This window comes from Pristiophorus japonicus, chromosome 22, assembly GCF_044704955.1.
Source record: "Pristiophorus japonicus isolate sPriJap1 chromosome 22, sPriJap1.hap1, whole genome shotgun sequence".
Taxonomy (NCBI): domain Eukaryota; kingdom Metazoa; phylum Chordata; class Chondrichthyes; family Pristiophoridae; genus Pristiophorus; species Pristiophorus japonicus.
The window spans coordinates 11,259,340-11,276,310 of record NC_091998.1 but is presented as its reverse complement, the minus strand read 5'-3'; the positions used below and the strand labels follow the sequence as shown (position 1 = coordinate 11,276,310).

Here is a 16,971-nt window from a genome sequence, read left to right as displayed (position 1 = left end):
ACACCCACATCCCGCGAATGAGTTTTTAACAATATGGTGCAGCACAGAAGGTGGCCATTCAGCCCACCGTGCCTGTGACAGCTCTTTGATAGAGCTGTTCAATTAGTCCCACCCCCCCTGCTCTTTCCGCAAAGCTCATGTTCCCTCTAATTCTTTTTCCTGCACGGGCCCTTTAAATGATGGGTTTTTAAACCTGCGCGGTATGTGATCGGATTGCACGGGACCTCGCGCTATAAAGAGCATATTGCCCACAGCCCTGCTATTTTTTCCCCCTTCACATAAATATTCAATTTCCTTTGGAAAGTTACTATTGAATCTGCTTCCACTGCTTTATAAAAAAAATTCTCCTCGTCGCCCTCTCTGGCCTTTTTGCCAATGACCTCAAATCTGCGTCCTCTGGTTACCGACCCTCTGCCAGTGGATGCAGTTTCTCCCCGTCTGTCAAAGTCCCTCAAAATACATTATTTGTATTTTATGTTTATTTACAGCCAACGTTGAACCATCTGTGGACAGTGGGCAGCTCACTTAAATGTGCCACCCACTTTGAACAGACATTCACACCAATCCGCCTCTCTGACTTTGTCACCGGTTATCTGGCACTTATTTCTAAATGGGGTTTAATTCATATTTAATGACTCCTGTAAAGCTGTGGGCCACTTAATGTGATTATTACTCACTGCTTGTCAGCCTAATGACCTATTGCTTTTGTGCCCATATATCATCCAGTGACACTTTGAGCTTCCACAGGTAATGGACAGGTTTAAAGTGCGCGCATCATAACCCGAGAATGTTAATGATTCAATCGTCGGGTTGCCACGGAATCCCGAGACATTTCCTTGACCTGATGTCTCGGGCTTTCCTATTTGTGCTTTCTCAATCTTACTACCTTAAGCCTCAGAATCAGAGAACGATACAGCACAGGTATAGGCCATTCGGGCCATCGTGTCTTGAACTCTGATGCCTCAACCATCAACCCTTTTTGAGGAAAAGCAGGGGAGTTATCCTCACTGCCTTGCCCAATATTTATCCCTCCATCAACATCAACAAAAACACATTATCCTGTCATTATCACATTGCTGTGTGTGGGAGCTTGCTGTGCGCAAATTGGCTGCCGCGTTTCCCACATTACAACAGTGACTACACTCCAAAAGCACTTCACTGGCTGCAAAGCATTTTGAGATGTCCGGTTGGGTAGCATTCTCGTCTGAGTCAGAAGGTTGTGGGTTCAAGTCCCACTCCCGAGACTTAAGTACACAAATCTAGGCTGACACTCCCAGTGCAGTGCTGAGGGAGTGCCGCACTGTCGGAGGTGATATCTTTCGGATGAGACGGTCAAACCGAGGCCCCGCCTGCTCTCTCAGGTGGATGCAAACCATCCCATGGCACTATTTCAAAGAAGAGCTGGGGAGTTATCCCTGGTGTCCTGGGCCAATATTTATCCCTCAATCAACATCAACAAAAACACATTATCTGACCATTATCACATTGCTGTTTGTGGGAGCTTGCTGTGCACAAATCAGCTGCCGCGTTTCCCACATTGCAACAGTGACTACATTCCAAATGTACTTTATTGGCTGTAAAGCACTTTGAGACATCCGGTGGTTGTGAAAGGCGCTATATAAATGCAAGTCTTTCTTTCTTAAATACTCAGCTCTGGTGAGCCCTGCTTAAACCTTCCTGCCACTCTACCTCTCTCTACTCCTTTAGGACTTTCGCCAAAATCAACTTCTTTGACCAAGTCTTTGCTGCATTAGTTTGTCCCTTTGGTGTTCGTAGATTCTCTTCTGCCGCAAGACCCACTTTGCCTTTTACTTCACCATGTCTTTCTCCCTCATCTTCTTCATGGATATTGTTGCATTGGGCGACACAACAGTCACTGCTGTTCGCTGTACTTGGTTGTTTGAAAAGTTTTGACAACGTGATAAGCTCTTGTAAATGCTAAGTAACTTGGTCAAATAAAGCCCAAATTGTTTGTCTTTGTTTGATGTTCTGATCATTGCCTTTAAGCGAGCGCAAAAAAAATAGTCCAATCAGGCGCTACATTCAATCAACGCATAGAACAAATTTGTTGTAAACTTGCAAGGTTTTAGCAGGTGCACAAATGTTGAGATGGGGAAAAATAATCCTGCCTGAACATCTTTCCCCCCCCCTCACAGGGTTTGCAGGCACTCCTGGATACCTTTCCCCGGAGGTTTTAAGAAAAGATCCATACGGAAAGCCAGTTGATATCTGGGCATGTGGTGAGTGGCAAAGTCAACTAGTTGGGATTTAATCCACAGGGTTCGAGGTACTGGGTCTTCAAAAGTACAAGACTGTCACCAGTGACTTCTGCAAGCATTGATTAATTGTCCTGTTTTTAATGCTGGAGATGGTGATGGGGGCTGGTTGATTTGCATACTATTAAAAACAAATTTGAAACTTTATCGGAAGCCCTGAGGTCACTCTAATCTTGGACTGTGGGCTGGAGTCGGGGCTCTGATTTGCATTCACATGCTCGCTTACTCCCGCTAGGTGAGTTCTGTCAGCTCTTGGCGAATCCTCTTCTTGGGCAATCCCCCGGAGTTGAGGATGACTTGCTTTCACACTAAAATCAGGTGGCTGAGTCCAGTACAGGACCTACAGTCTCTGTCACAGGTGGGACAGACAGTGTTTGAAGGGACGGGTGGGTGGGGTGCTTAGGTTGCCGTGCGTGTTTTGTTCAGAATAACTCCACAAGAATGCATGCTCAAACTGTTGCGACCTTAGTCTCTTTTAATGTAACTCCAGAGTCCTGAAGCAGCATGGTAGACTGCCTTTTATACCTGATTGCCTGAGGTGTGCAGGTGACCCTTGGGTTTCCCGCAGGTGCGCCCTCTGGTGGCAAGTCTTACACACTAGTAAAAGTTTACATACATAACAGTGCGCTCGTTCCGCTGTTTGTGCTTGGCTTCTGTGTGCTCCTGGCGAAGAGACACAAAGTGTCGGGCGCCTTCTCAGACGCTCTTCCTCCACTTTGAGCGAACTTGGGCCAGGGATTCCCAAGAGTCAGTGGGAATGTTGCATATTTTCTTCCAAGGAGGCTTTGTGAGGGGTGTCCTTGACGCGTTTTCTCTGCCCTCCTGGGGCACTGGATAGAGCGCTCGGTACGGTGACAGTGCAGCTTGCTCTGTGCTCCGAGATAGGCAACAAGGCGGGTTGCAGTGGTGGTATGAAATGGGCCAATAAAATGTAGCCTGACGAGTTACATCTGGCAGACTTACACTAACACATTGTTACCCGTCTGTGGTTTATTTCAGGTGTCATTCTCTACATATTGTTAGTGGGCTACCCTCCTTTCTGGGATGAGGATCAACATAAGCTTTATCAACAAATTAAGGCTGGCGCTTATGACGTAAGTACAAGTAGGCCTCAAATTGGGCTCGTTATCTTTTGATGTCCGATGTTTTGTCGTCTGGTTGAACCGTGGCTTATTTTTACGAGGAGAATTTGTTTTAACCAGCGAGTGGTTGTGATGGGAGGAGGCTCGAGTGGAGCATAAACGCCGGCATGGACTGGTTGGGCCGAATGGCCTGTTTCTGTGCCATATATCCTGTGATCTGGAACGCGCTGCTCGAAAGGGCGGTGGAAGCAGATTCAATAGTAACTTTCAAAAGGGAATTGGATGCAGACTTCTAAAGGGAACATTGCAGCGCTGTGGGGAAAGAGCCGGGAGGGAGTGGGACTAATTGGCTCGCTCTTTCAAAGATGGGCCGAATGGCCGCCTCCTGAGAGTTCCAATTCAGGATTTATGGTCTGGGTACGGTGGAGGAGCAGGTCATGTCTCCACAGTTGTTGTGTCATAAATAAAATCTAAAAGTTATTAATAAAACATATTTTAAATGTGCAGCATAAGTGATGTCATGGGCAATCATGAGACTCGCTATAACTCACAGGTGTCAAATTGCTTTTAAGTTATCCAGTCAGTCTCGCTAGTGGAGACAATTATCCTTCTCTCTCGTGTGAAATTTTTAATGGAACCTTTGCTCGTATTTAAAACTGTTTTCCGGATCAATTTTGTGTGCTCATCAAAGTGAGGGATGTTTGTGCTGAGAAATCGGAGAATCTTCTAACACAGAAGGAGGCCCTATCAAACCTGTGCTGGCTATTTGAAAGAGATAGCCACTTAGTCCCACTCCCCCGCTCTTTCCCCACAGCCCTGCAGTTTCTTTCCCTTTTCAAGTCTATATCCAATTTTCTTTTGAAAGTTACTATTGAATCTGCTTCCACCGGCCTTTTGGGCAGTGCATTGGAAATCATGGGTATGGTAGCACAGTGATAATGTCACTGGACTAGTAATCCAGAGGCCTGGACTAATGATCCAGAGACATGAGTTCAAATCTCACCACGGCAGTTAAATAAACCTGGAATAAAAAGCTAGTGGCAGTAATGGTGACCATGAAACTACCGGATTGTTGTTAAAACCTATCTGGTTCACTAATGTCCTCAAGGGAAGGAAATCTGCCGCCCTTACCCGGTCTGGGCCTATATGTGACTCCAGACCCACAGCAATGTGGTTGACTCTTAACTGCCCCTCTGGCTCACCACCACCTTCTCGAGGGCAATTGGGGGGTGGGCAATAAATGTCGGCCTTGCTGGCGACGCCCACAATCCATGAATGAATAAAAGAAAAATCATAGCTTGCTGTGGAAAACAAATTCTCCTCATCTTCGCCTTGGTCCTTTTGTTATTTACCTTAAATCTGTGTCCTCTGGTTATCGACCATTCTGCCAGCGAAAACAGCTTCTTCAAATCTGCTCTATCAAAACCCTTCATTATTTTGAGCAACTCTATTCAATTGCTGTTTGTGGGAGCTTGCTGTGCACAAATTGGCTGCTGCGTTTCCCACATTGCAAAAACGACTACACTCCACAAGTACTTCATTGGCTACAAAGCGCTTTGAGACATCCGGTGGTTGTGAAAGGCGCTATAGAAATGCAAATCTATCTTTTAAATCGCTCGCTCTAAGCTTCTCTGCTTCAAGGAGAACAATCCCAGCTGCTCCAAGGAGAACAATCCCAGCTTCTCCAGTGCCTCCACATTATTGAAGTCCTTCATCCTGGGTAAATCCCATTCCTGCACCCTCTCCAAGGCCTTCACATCCTTCCTATGGTGTGGTTCCCAGAATTGGACACAATTTTCCAGCTGAGGTCTAACCACTGATTTGCAAAGGTTCCAGCATAACTGCTTTTGCTTTTGCTGTCTGTGCCTCTTGTCATAAAGCCTGGTATCGTGTCTGCTTTTCGAACACCCTTATCAACTTGTCACCATCATTGTCACAATGGGCCACTCGGTGTCTGTCAGGTTCTCTCCAGGTGGGCTGTGGAATGCTTAGATGCAGAGTAAAGCTCACTCACTCTCCCTTCGTTTGGCTTTCTGAGCGAGATTGCGAAACCAGGAACAACTTGTGCTCTTAGCCCTCAGCCTGTGTCCTAACTCGCACCGTGTCCCACTCGCCCATCACCCCCTGTGCTCGTTGACCCACATTGGCTCCTGGTTAAGCAACGCCTCGATTTCAAAATTCTCATCCTCGTTTACAAATCCCTCCATGGCCCTCGCCCCTCCCTTTCTCCGTAATCCCCTCCAGCCTCACAACCCTCCCCCCCCCCCCCCCACTCCAAGATGTCTGCACTCCTCAAATTCTGCCCTTTTGAGCATCTCTGATTATAATCGCGCCAGCTGTCTGGGCCCAAAGCTCTGGAACTGCCTAAACCTCTCCGCCTCTCTTTCCTCCTTTAAGATGCTCCTTAAAACCTACCTCTCTAACCAAGCTTTTGGTCACCTGCCCTAATTTCTCCTTGTGTGACTCGGTGTCAAATTTTTTTTGGTCTTATAACACTCCTGTGAAGCACCTTGGGATGTTGTACTGCGTTAAAGGCGCGATATAAATACAAGTTGTTGTTGTTATTAGCTCACCAGGAAGTGGACATCCATCTCACACAGGAAGCCCCTTCCGCACCCCCCGACCACCAGACACAGGACTTGACCCTACTTTGAATGCACCCTTTATTTTAAAGCATGTTTCATGTTTATTATGTTGAAATCTGTTCCCCCCCCCCCCCGGCAAGTTAGTTAAACGAAAGCTGTGTCGCTTACCAGGGTTTGGATTTTTCACTTCGACCATGAAACACTGGGAAAATGTCATTATTCATCAGCTCTCTGATTTATCTCACTTTGCTAGTGCCATGTGTAATCATTATATTGTCGCACTAGTCACTCTTGCACTGAGGGAAAAGAAACAATGCATTCCTCTCAAATGCAATAAAACACACTTTTAAAATTACCTGGCATTGTATTCATCTGATCGACACGAAACAAATAGAATACTTTTAATGAAGTGCGCATTAAGGTTTTTACAGCGAACTCGAGGGGAGGAAAATGAAAGGTTACTCAAGCATTTGCTGTAATATGACATTTATTTCTGTATAAACCATTCTGAATCCCAATTGCCAGTCAATTAATTTATATTTTTAGGACAGAAGTAAATGTCTGAACAAGCCTATCCCTTTTGACTGAGAGCCCCATCTACATCACAACAGTGAGCACACTCCAAAAGTACTTCATTGGCTGTAAAGCGCTTTGAGACGTCCGGTGGTCGTGAAAGGCGCTATATAAATCCAAGTCTTTCTTTTCCATCTACTTTCTCAATCCATTCTGTCTCTAGAACTAGTTGCCCTTTGAAACCCGACTTGTACTTCAGTGGCCCTCCAGGGTAATCTCTCCCACAACTGGCCTCAACAAAGATCCCTGCCTTCCCTTCTCACTCCGAACATTGTCATTTCGAACTGTGTTTAAACGTTTTGCTATCGTTGACCATTCCTCTTGTCAGCTTTGTCACTCGCCTTCATAGTGGTAACAACTTCCGTTGGGTCATTCCCAATCGTCTCCTCTTTCCCAAAGAGAGGAAGCCAAACTTTGCCGGCCTCGTTTCATAACTGATTCAGGATATCCAGAATCATCTTCAAACCCTCTCCTCCGTATCCCCTTGCGCAGTAATGGGCCTGAACTTGCGGCCGGAGGCTTCCCGAAGGTGGATACCTCCGAACCGGAATAAAACTCCGCACCTGGTCTTGGATCCACGAAGTCTGGTGCTCCTGGGCCTGTACGCGTAGGCCTGCCAAGAGGCCCACGTATCCCAGGGGGTGCAGGCGGTTCGCAAGCGCCCTTAAGATCACGTGGGCCAGCCCAACCAAACAGAAAGGGGGATTCGTTACCCTTTATGCTTACGGTGAATCCATTGACATACGGAATGCCCGTAAGCTTCATAGGAATCGCCCAAAAAACACATTTTAACAGCACTGAAATAAAAAATTTACATGTTTTAAAATTAATTAAAATACAATTTAATGAAACATTTAAAACAAACATTTTCTTATTTTGAAAAATAAATGTAAACATTTTTTCACGGTGCCAAAAATAACACAAACATATTTTACAGGTTTTTGAATGTTTATTTTAACATTTTCACCCGTGTGCTGGTAAAAGAAGGCCTTGCTCCTGCTTTTATCAGGTGTAAGAGTTTCATGGGCTTTCGCTGGGCAAATCATCATCATCATAGGCAGTCCCTCGGATTCAAGGAAGACTTGCTTCCACTCGAAGAATGAGTTCTCAGGTGACTGAACAGTCCAATACGGGAATTACAGTCTCTGTCACAGGTGGGGCAGACAGTGGTTGAGGGAAAGGGTGGGTGGGACTGGTTTGCCGCACGCTCTTTCCGCTGCCTGCGCTTGGTTTCTGCATGCTCTCGGCGACGAAACTCGATAGCCGCCAGCGAGTGTCCATTTCCCAGGGACTGTCCATTTCTCAAGAAGATTTTTGACAGATCGTAAGTTCTGGGTTTTTCGCGCATGCACTGCACTTGCCGAAACCCGGAACTTGTGAGGCTCTTATGCGGTCATTGACCCCGGAAAATCCGGCCACTGTCTCATGTGATGAGGTGCATACACTGTTCCAACTGGAGTCTGACAAACATCCAATAGACCCACAAAACAACCTCTCTTGATTTGCGTACACTCCCTTTTCTTATATAAAGCAGCACCTTAATTACATCTTTATTCCGCTCAAGTGCAATACAGCATAGATTCAGCCAGCACTCCAGCTTATTACTGGCCCTGCATACATATCAGTTTCGCGTTTTCAGTGATTAACAATTATTGGTGTCATTAATTTGTAATTAAAAGGTGGTGGGGGGGGAAATCATCTTACGAGTTATTTTTAATGCCGAGCACAATCTCTAGCTATTGATTCAGTCATCGAGGAGCGCACTGCAGTGTTGTAACGCAGCACTCCCGCGGGAATACATCCTGTTGTCAGGGGACGTCCGGTTTGCGAGTGAGGTTTTGTACAGTATCCCTGCTGAACTCCTGCCTCATTCCTCGGTGATGTTTTGACGGATAATGTCCTTTTCGGAGCAGTTTGTAGTTATTGCCCCTTGTTCTGCACTCGGTCACACCCCCATTTTCTCCCGGGATATTTGGGGGGGGGAATTTTTTCTGAAATTGAAAAATTCCAAAAGGAGAAATGCGATGGTTGCTTGCCATCGCACGTGAAAGTGATGGCAAAATGGACAGAGGCTTGAGAGGGAGAGCGGAGTGACAGAAATGATTTCCCCACATAAGTAACAACACAGAATTTAAAAAAAAATACTAACACAATATAAATCTAGAAATGGCATGGTGAGATTACTGAATGTTATTTAGCGCACTTGTGCGATCACCTACTTTCTTCTATTTTAATAACCTATTTCACATAAATGGGTTGGTGTCTGTAACGTGTGCACCTGGGAGTATGCTCACAGGTTTGTGGAACTGTTGCATTGTGAGTGGCTTAGCCAGTCATGTAATATTCACAAGACTCAATAAAACCCCAGCCAGTTGGGTTCATGGGATCTACGATGAGGCAGGTGGTTGTGAGCCTGGTGGATGAACTGGTAATGCGTCGTGTGATTGTTAAACCTTTGCCCATAAACCAACTAGTTCGTGATAGCAATGTGTTGCTATGAATTTTTAAGCGAAGAACCCACGAAGCAAATACATTACAATGTCTGTTTTAAAATACCAGATGGAACAATGTCATAAGAACATAAGAATTAGGAACAGGAGTAGGCCATCTAGCCCCTCGAGCCTGCTCCGCCATTCAACAAGATCATGGCTGATCTGGCCGTGGACTCAGCTCCACTTACCCGCCCGCTCCCCTTAACCCTTAATTCCCTTATTGGTTAAAAATCTATCTCTCTGTATACGAACACATTGTGTGTCACGGGCGGCTGTACTTTCCAACCTTTTTATTTTAGCAGTTACCCCTCACAAACCAACGGCAGCCCTTGGTAGAACAGTGCTGGAAAATATCCATACCAGGGAAAGACCCAATTTTCCTTGAATTTCCTCATACTTTTTTGGCGCGAGCCAAATGTTTCTCTCGCATCCCACTTAATTCCCACATTTCTCCATTTCCCCCCCCTTCGGCCTTGAAATGTTTCTACCTAAACGGAGCTCTGGTTTCACTGATTAAAAATAAGTACGCTCGTTAATTCTGGCCCCTATTTCCCCTTGTATCCATTCCCCTTAGTCTCCCACAAGGGGCTTATGCACTGCTTTCTTTCTCTTTTTCGTTTCGTTGCTTTAAATTTCAGATTACACACACACTCAGTTGTAGTAATGGCAGGGTCTGTGTAATGTATTTGCTTCACAGGTTCTTTGCTCAAGAATTCATTGCAACACATTGCTATTAAGAACTAGTTGGTTTATTAGCAAAAGGTTTAACAATCACACGACACATTGCCAGTTCATTCATCATCATCATAGGCAGTCCCTCGAAATCGAGGAAGACTTGCTTCCACTCTCAAAATGAGTTCTCAGGTGACTGAACAGTCCAATACGGGAATTACAGTCTCTGTCACAGGTGGGACAGACAGTGGTTGAAGGAAAGGGTGGGTGGGATTGGTTTGCCGCACGTTCCTTCCACTGCCTGCGCTTGGTTTCTGCATGCTCTCGACGATGAGACTCGAGGTGCTCAGTGCCCTCCCGGATGCTCTTCCTCCACTTTGGCTGGTCTTTGGCCAGGGACTCCCAGGTGTCGATGGGGTTTGTTGCACTTTATCAAGGTGACTTTGAGGGTCCTTGAAATGTTTCCTCTGCCCACCTGGGGCTCGTTTGCCGTGTAGGAGTTCCGAGTAGAGCGCTTGCTTTGTGTCGGGCATGCGGGTAACATGGCCCGCCCAACAGAGCTGGTCGAGTGTGGTCAGTGCTTTGATGCTGGGGATGTTGGCCTGATCAGTTCATTCACCAGGCTCACCATCACCTGCCTCACCGTGGATCCCCCAAACCCAACTGGCTGGGGTTTTATTGAGTCTTGTGAACATCACGTGACTGGCTAAGCCACTCACAGTTTAACAGCTCTACAAACCTGTGAGCATACTCACAGGGGCGTACATTACAGTCAGGTCTTTATTGAAACTTCATAGTACACAAAAGCAGTATGAAAGCTCCTAAGAGACACACTTCACAAAGGTACATACAAATACTGACACAGTGACAATGTAAACTAAACAACCAGCCACTCAACTTTTCTGAAATTGCTTTATTGCCGCAATCAACTCTTGCCATGCATTTTATTACTGTAACACACAGGTGACTAAATTGCTATAATCGAATATAGCTGAATGACTCTCACATCTTCTTTCTTGTGCAGACATCCTCTGCTTTGATCTTGTACCCAGTTTACAACCCATGCTCATCAGAAAGCTGCTTTCAGCTTTAACCCAGCATGTGTTGATCTCACCATCTGCGCAAAAGCGAATCAGCGAGATATTCGGGTAATACGGACTTTCGCTCCCACAGGGGCTACTGGTTTTGTGTAGTCACCTTTGCCAGAGAGCTCCAGGTGAAAGACATCACCACCGCCTGTGCAAGTGGGACACTATGATCAGTCAGCACGTCGCACTGTCACTGTAAGGAAACAGGATCGCATCAGTTTGAACTCTTCTATCTCTCTCCCCTTCCCCCCGCCCTCCTTACCCCTTTGCTACCTCACTTCCCTTCACACCGCAGCCAATCAGGTGAGACATGCTGCTTCAAGGCGGGAGCATCAGCCATAGCCTTGGCCAACACATTCCCCAGAACCCTGGAAGGAGAACTTGGGCAACCTGGGGCTTGTTTCATAAGCATTTTATTACAAAGCCAAATCTCATGCTGATTGGCTGCGGGCTTTATTTGGTTCCAATTGCTTTTACGATACAAAGTTACTTATTTTGTTGCTGTGCATATTGATGTCAGCGTGGAGGGATTTCAGTTGTGGGAATGTTACTGTTTTTACATCCTTTCTCCCAATGACAGCATCAAACATCCATGAGTCATACTAACAACGGCGTGACTCCTGTCAACGTACCGGACACTGCGCAGAAACATTCTGTGCATAACTGTCGGGCCCCAAATTTAAAAAATAACGTTCACCACAACAGACGGAGGATCTGAGAAATGCTTTGGCCTCCCAGCATTTTTCCTCACAGCCCGATCTCTCCCGGCATTTTTCCGATCTCCAGTTCGTTGGCAACAGTTGCATCCTGCTAACAATTTACTTCCGACTCAACAGCACACCCTATGGTGGGGCCTGTTATTTGCATTTCCCACACAAGGCATATATCTTGCCTTGTTGGACTAATGCTAAATTATAGGCTGTTTCATGCAATTAATGGGGGATCGGTTGACTCACTGTTGAGAGGGTCAGTCATGTGTAATGATTTAGGGACATCAGGCAAATCAGGACGTGGGAGTGGGGAAAAGAGGGAGCATCGTACATGCCAAAAAAATTTAGACCCTTCTCAGCCCGCCACCCTCCCAGCCGAGTGGTTGCACCCATGTCAATGGGACATTATCCAATCCCACAAAGCTTTCCCCTCTAAGGCTAAATTACAAGCAGTCACATACAGTTGTCTGGGGGCCGGATTAAATCTACCTGAACAAATTGCACATGGGATGTTTAACAATGATGGAACAGAGGAGCAGAATTTTCAACCCATCAGTCTGGACTGGATTCACATTGATACACCAGACCTGAAAGGACAGCGATTCAACTCACTCCTGCACTCAACTCTCTACGTCACTGCGTTGCATTAAAAACCCTCTTCGGTAGCTTGTAACCGTTCACTTTAAGCTTCTGCGCACAATGTCCATGATCTCTTGTTAACTGTTGTCCCTGATCTTGCAGCCAGCGTGCGTCTATTTAGCAGGAGACACTCACTTTCATTTCTATTCCATTTCTCTGGTAGTTTCCCTCTCCAGAATGGGACACCGTTACCCCGGAAGCCAAAAATCTGATCAACCAGATGCTGACCATTAACCCAGCCAAAAGGATAACTGCAACTGAGGCCCTGAAACACCCATGGGTCTGCGTAAGTAGCAATCCCAACTTTATAAACCAACCCTAGAGGTCAAAATAGCGATTGTCATTCGTAACCCATTGTGCATTCATTGGGTTTATTTTTCTTAGTTTGGCCCTGTACTGCGGTCAGTGTGCCCTCTGTGTTTTCAAGATCAGGCCAGTTAGACCCCCTTCCAAGTAAATCACCTTTCACAGCTAAAAGTGCTTCAACTCTCGGCAGTTCAGAGAAGGTTCACTAGATTGATTCCTGAACTGAAGGGGTTGTCTAATGAAGCAAGGTTGAGCAGGTTGGGACCATACTCATTGGAGTTTAGAAGACGGAGAGGTGATCTTATTGAAACTTACAAGATTCTGAGGGGGCTTGACAGGGTAGATGCAGAGAGGATGCTTCCCCTCGTGGGGGAATCTTGAACTCGGGGGCATTGTTTCAGAATAAGGAGTCGCCCACTTAAAATGAAGATGAGGAGGAATTTCTTCTCTCTGAGGATTGTGAATCTTTGGAATTCTCTGCCCCAGAGAACTGTGGAGGCTGGGTCACTGAAAGTACTTCAGGTGATCGACAGATTTTTGAACGATAGGGAGTCCAGGGTTATGGGGAGCGGGCAGAAAAGTGGAGTTGAGGCCAAGATCAGATCAGCTATGATCTTATTGAATGGAGCAGCAGGCTTGGGGGGGCCAAATGGCCGCCTACTCCTCCTATTTCTTGTGTTCTTATGTTCTTAACTCGGTATAAAGACTTCATGTCAAAGGTACAGTGCTGGATGTTTTTACCAGGCGAGAGGTGAGAATGTGAAACTTGCTACCACAGGGAGTGGTTGAAGTGAATAGTATCGATGCATTTAAAAGGTGGCTAGACAAGCATACGAGGGAGAAGGGAATAGAGGGTTATGCTGATAGAGTTACATAAGGAAAGACGGGAGGAGGCTCGAGTGGAGCATAAACGCTGGCATGGACTGCTTGGGCCGAATGGCCTTCTGTGCCGTATATCCTATGTAATCCTACGGACACACCTTCCCGTGATAGTCATTCAAGAGGTGTATTGATGCTTACAAATGGCCGTCAAAATGCTCGGCTGAATATTTCCCACTGGACACGCCAACGACAGTAATGGACTGGTCAGGAATTTGTGTTTGTTTTTTCTTTCTTTTGATATATGCTGATTAACACTAATCATCATTGCATTTTTCAGCAACGTTCTACTGTGGCATCAATGATGCATCGTCAGGAAACCGTCGAATGTTTGAGGAAGTTCAATGCCAGGAGGAAACTCAAGGTGAGTGGTGATATTTAATTATAAGGTATTTCAGAGTAACAACGTCTTACTGCGATTATATAGGGCCCTGGTGAGACTGCACCTGGAGTATTGTGTACAGGTTTGGTCTCCTTACCTAAGGAAGGACATACTTGCCAGAGAGGGAGTGCAACGAAGGTTCCCCAGACTAATTCCTGGGATGTGGGGGGATTGTCCTATGAGGAGAGATTGAGCAGACTAGGACTATATACTCATTGAAACACACAACATTCTTACAGGGCTTGACAGGATAGATGCAGGGAGGATGTTTCCCCCTGGCTGGGGAGTCTAGAACCAGGGGTCACAGTCTCAGAGTAAGGGGTCGGCCATTTAGGACTGAGATGAGGAGAAACTTCTTCACTCGGAGGGTGGTGAATCTTTGGAATTCTCTACCCCAGAGGGCTGTGGATGGGCAGTGGTTGAGTGTATTCAAGACAGAGAGTGATAGATTTTTGGATATTAAGGGAATCAAGGGTTTTGGGGAGCGGGCAGGAAAGTGGAGTTGAGGTTGAAGGTGAACAATGATCTTACTGAATGGCGGAGCAGGCTCGAGGGGCAGAATGGCCTACTCCTGCTCGTATTTCTTATTTTCTTATGTTCACCGTGTCGCCAAATGGCTTATTTAACCTGGCGCCCAGGAAGGGTTGTCTGGTAGAAGTGTGTTAGCCAGGGTCTCCTGTGATTAGTGCCATGGGATCTACAGGACAGGAAGACGATACCTTGGTTACATCTCTCGTTCATAGACTGCTCCTCCATCCTATTCCCAGCATCACTGCACTGGGGGGAGATTTCAATACATGCGCAAGACAAAAATAACCACCTGGTCTGGAGGCGAGAGCGCTACCAAACTGATCCCTCCACAAAACTGTCCGGCCCTATATCAGATTACCTAAATCTACGTGCCTTGGTGTAGCTCTAAATCCCACTCTTTCTCACAAATGACCTACTCACGCGCACACTGTAGCCGCTATTTAATCGAGGAGCATTGATGGAAGCCTCCCCAAGTCACCAGCTCAGCTGGAGAAAGTGTGTGGCACAATGAGACCAAGAGGGAAAATGTTCATTTAGTCCTAACCAAAGTGTCCATGAATGATGAGACCGTCTCACTGTGCTCTGCCCATTGCCACTCATCCCACTGGATCTTCCCACCGACAGTCCCGACATCTCACCTTTGGACTTCCAGATATCGTACCCATTACATCATTCCTCATTCCTTGGCTTCACACACACCGATGAGCAGGGTAGATTTCAGGGATTTACACTATAGCATCAGCTGTGGATCAATAAGATACTGTCCATCTTTTATTTTTAGCGATTCTCTTTAGTAACAGTAAAAACATTATCATCACATCGAATGATCTTGAGCCCATCTGTGAGATCATTAGTGGAGTTTAGTTGGCAAGTAGCTGAGACATTCAGACCATGGAGATCCCAGGTTCAATTCTGATCTCTGCCAGTGTGGAATAGTGACCCGACAATTGGGTTTGGGAAGGGGTGGGGAGGAATCAGCCAGGGTGTAAAAAAGGTGACTGATTCTCAGGATGTGGGTATCCCTGGTAAGACTGGCATTTATTGCTCATCCCTAGTTGCCCTGAGAAGGTGGTGGTGAGCCGCCGCCTTGACGGTTTGATACAACCGAGTGGCGCGCTCGGCCATTTCAGAGGTCAGTTAAGAGTCGGCCATGTTGCTGTGGGTCTGGAGTCACATATCGGCCAGACCGGGTAAGGGCGGCAGATTTCCTTCCCTAAAGGATATTAGTGAATCAGTTGGGTTTTTACGACAATCCGACAGCTTCGTGGTCACTTTTACTGATCCCAGGTTTGTTTTTAAACTGAATTCAAATTCCCAAACTGATCCTGATGCGAAAGAAAGATTTGCATTTATATAGCGCCTTTCATGACCACCGGATGCCTCAAAGCGCTTTACAGCCAATGAAGTACTTTTGGAGTGTGGTCACTGTTGTAATGGGGGAAAGTTGGTGTGTGACCCCTGGTGGACATACTCCTGTCATACGATGACAGAACCGGGCTCAGCTGTCCCTTCCCTCGGGCCAAACAACCCACCGATACACCACGTCAAGGCTCAATTAAGCAAGGAATCAAGGTCTTTGGGGGACGGAAGAATTGGCTGAAAGCAAAGAGGAAAATTGATTCCAAACCTAATCAGCGGAGACAATATTTCAATGAGCGAATAGTGAACCTATGGAACAGGATCCCGAGGGAGATGGTGGAAACTATTAGTATTGATTGTTATGATTAGTCAACCACTCTATTATCGTTGGAGGTAGCAGAAGGCAGACTCGATGGACCTCTGTGTTTTTTCAGCTAGCAATTCCTATGTTCCCAGTACAGTGTGGATACTGGTAACAGGTCTGAAATTGTGGGATACAATGCAATTAAAAGATTAACTGAATACAGTATTTATGAAGAATTCATTCTTTGAGCTGGGTAAACTATCATCTACAAGGCTGGAGAGGCTAGAATTAATGACTATATATCACACTAAAAAGATTAATTGGAGTTCATTTTTCAGAAATAGATGGAATTTAATGAGTTCCAGCTCGGACTTTTGTTACTATCACAACCTCAAGAAAAGGAAGAACTTGCATTTATATAGCATCATTCACAACCTCGGGACGTCCCAAAGCAATTTTACAGCCAATTAAGCACTTTTGAAATGTAGTCAGTTAAAGTCGGAAATGAGGCAGCTAGTTTGCATGCAGAAAACTCCCATAAACCACAATGTGATGATGATCAGATAATCTATTTTTTAGGTGTTGGTTGAAGGATAAATATTGCCCAGGACACCGGGGATAACTCCCTTGCTCCTCTTCGAAATAGTGCCATGGGATCTTTTACGTCCACCTGAGAGAGCAGACGGAGCCTTGTTTTAAAGTCTCATCCGAAAGAGGGCATCTCCGACAGTGCAGCGCTCCCTCAGCACTGCACTGGGAGTGTCAGCCTAGATTTATGTGCTCAAGTCTCTGGAGTGGGACTTGAACCCACAACCTTCTGACTCAGAGTGTTACCAAGCAACCCACAGCTGATGAGAACTAGAAAATGGCTCCAACAGCTTAGTTGCTAAAATAACTTTAAAAAGAGAAGGTTTTTATTTGCTCATGATCAGGGCTAAATATCTATTTTTGTTCTGTAGTAAGTGATACAAGTGTATAAGGAAAACGTGAGCAGGTGTACTAACCAATCTTTTCCTACTCAGGGTGCAATTCTGACTACAATGCTCGCTACAAGAAACTTTTCAGGTATGTCTGTATGAGTCGCTACTTTTGG

The 16,971-nt window shown here is 45.9% G+C and overlaps 1 protein-coding gene across 6 annotated transcripts in view; it reads left to right on the top strand.

Annotated features, from left to right (window-relative positions):
- camk2g2 (calcium/calmodulin-dependent protein kinase (CaM kinase) II gamma 2) overlaps positions 1 to 16,971 on the top strand; it is a 369,535-nt gene that overhangs the window by 272,597 nt on the left and 79,967 nt on the right. For all 6 annotated transcript variants that reach the window (XM_070865617.1, XM_070865616.1, XM_070865618.1 and 3 more), the window contains exons 8-12: positions 2,157 to 2,240; positions 3,276 to 3,370; positions 12,281 to 12,403; positions 13,583 to 13,666; positions 16,901 to 16,943. In XM_070865617.1, coding sequence (XP_070721718.1) covers positions 2,157 to 2,240; positions 3,276 to 3,370; positions 12,281 to 12,403; positions 13,583 to 13,666; positions 16,901 to 16,943 — 429 coding nt within the window. The remainder of the gene's footprint in view (positions 1 to 2,156; positions 2,241 to 3,275; positions 3,371 to 12,280; positions 12,404 to 13,582; positions 13,667 to 16,900; positions 16,944 to 16,971) is intronic.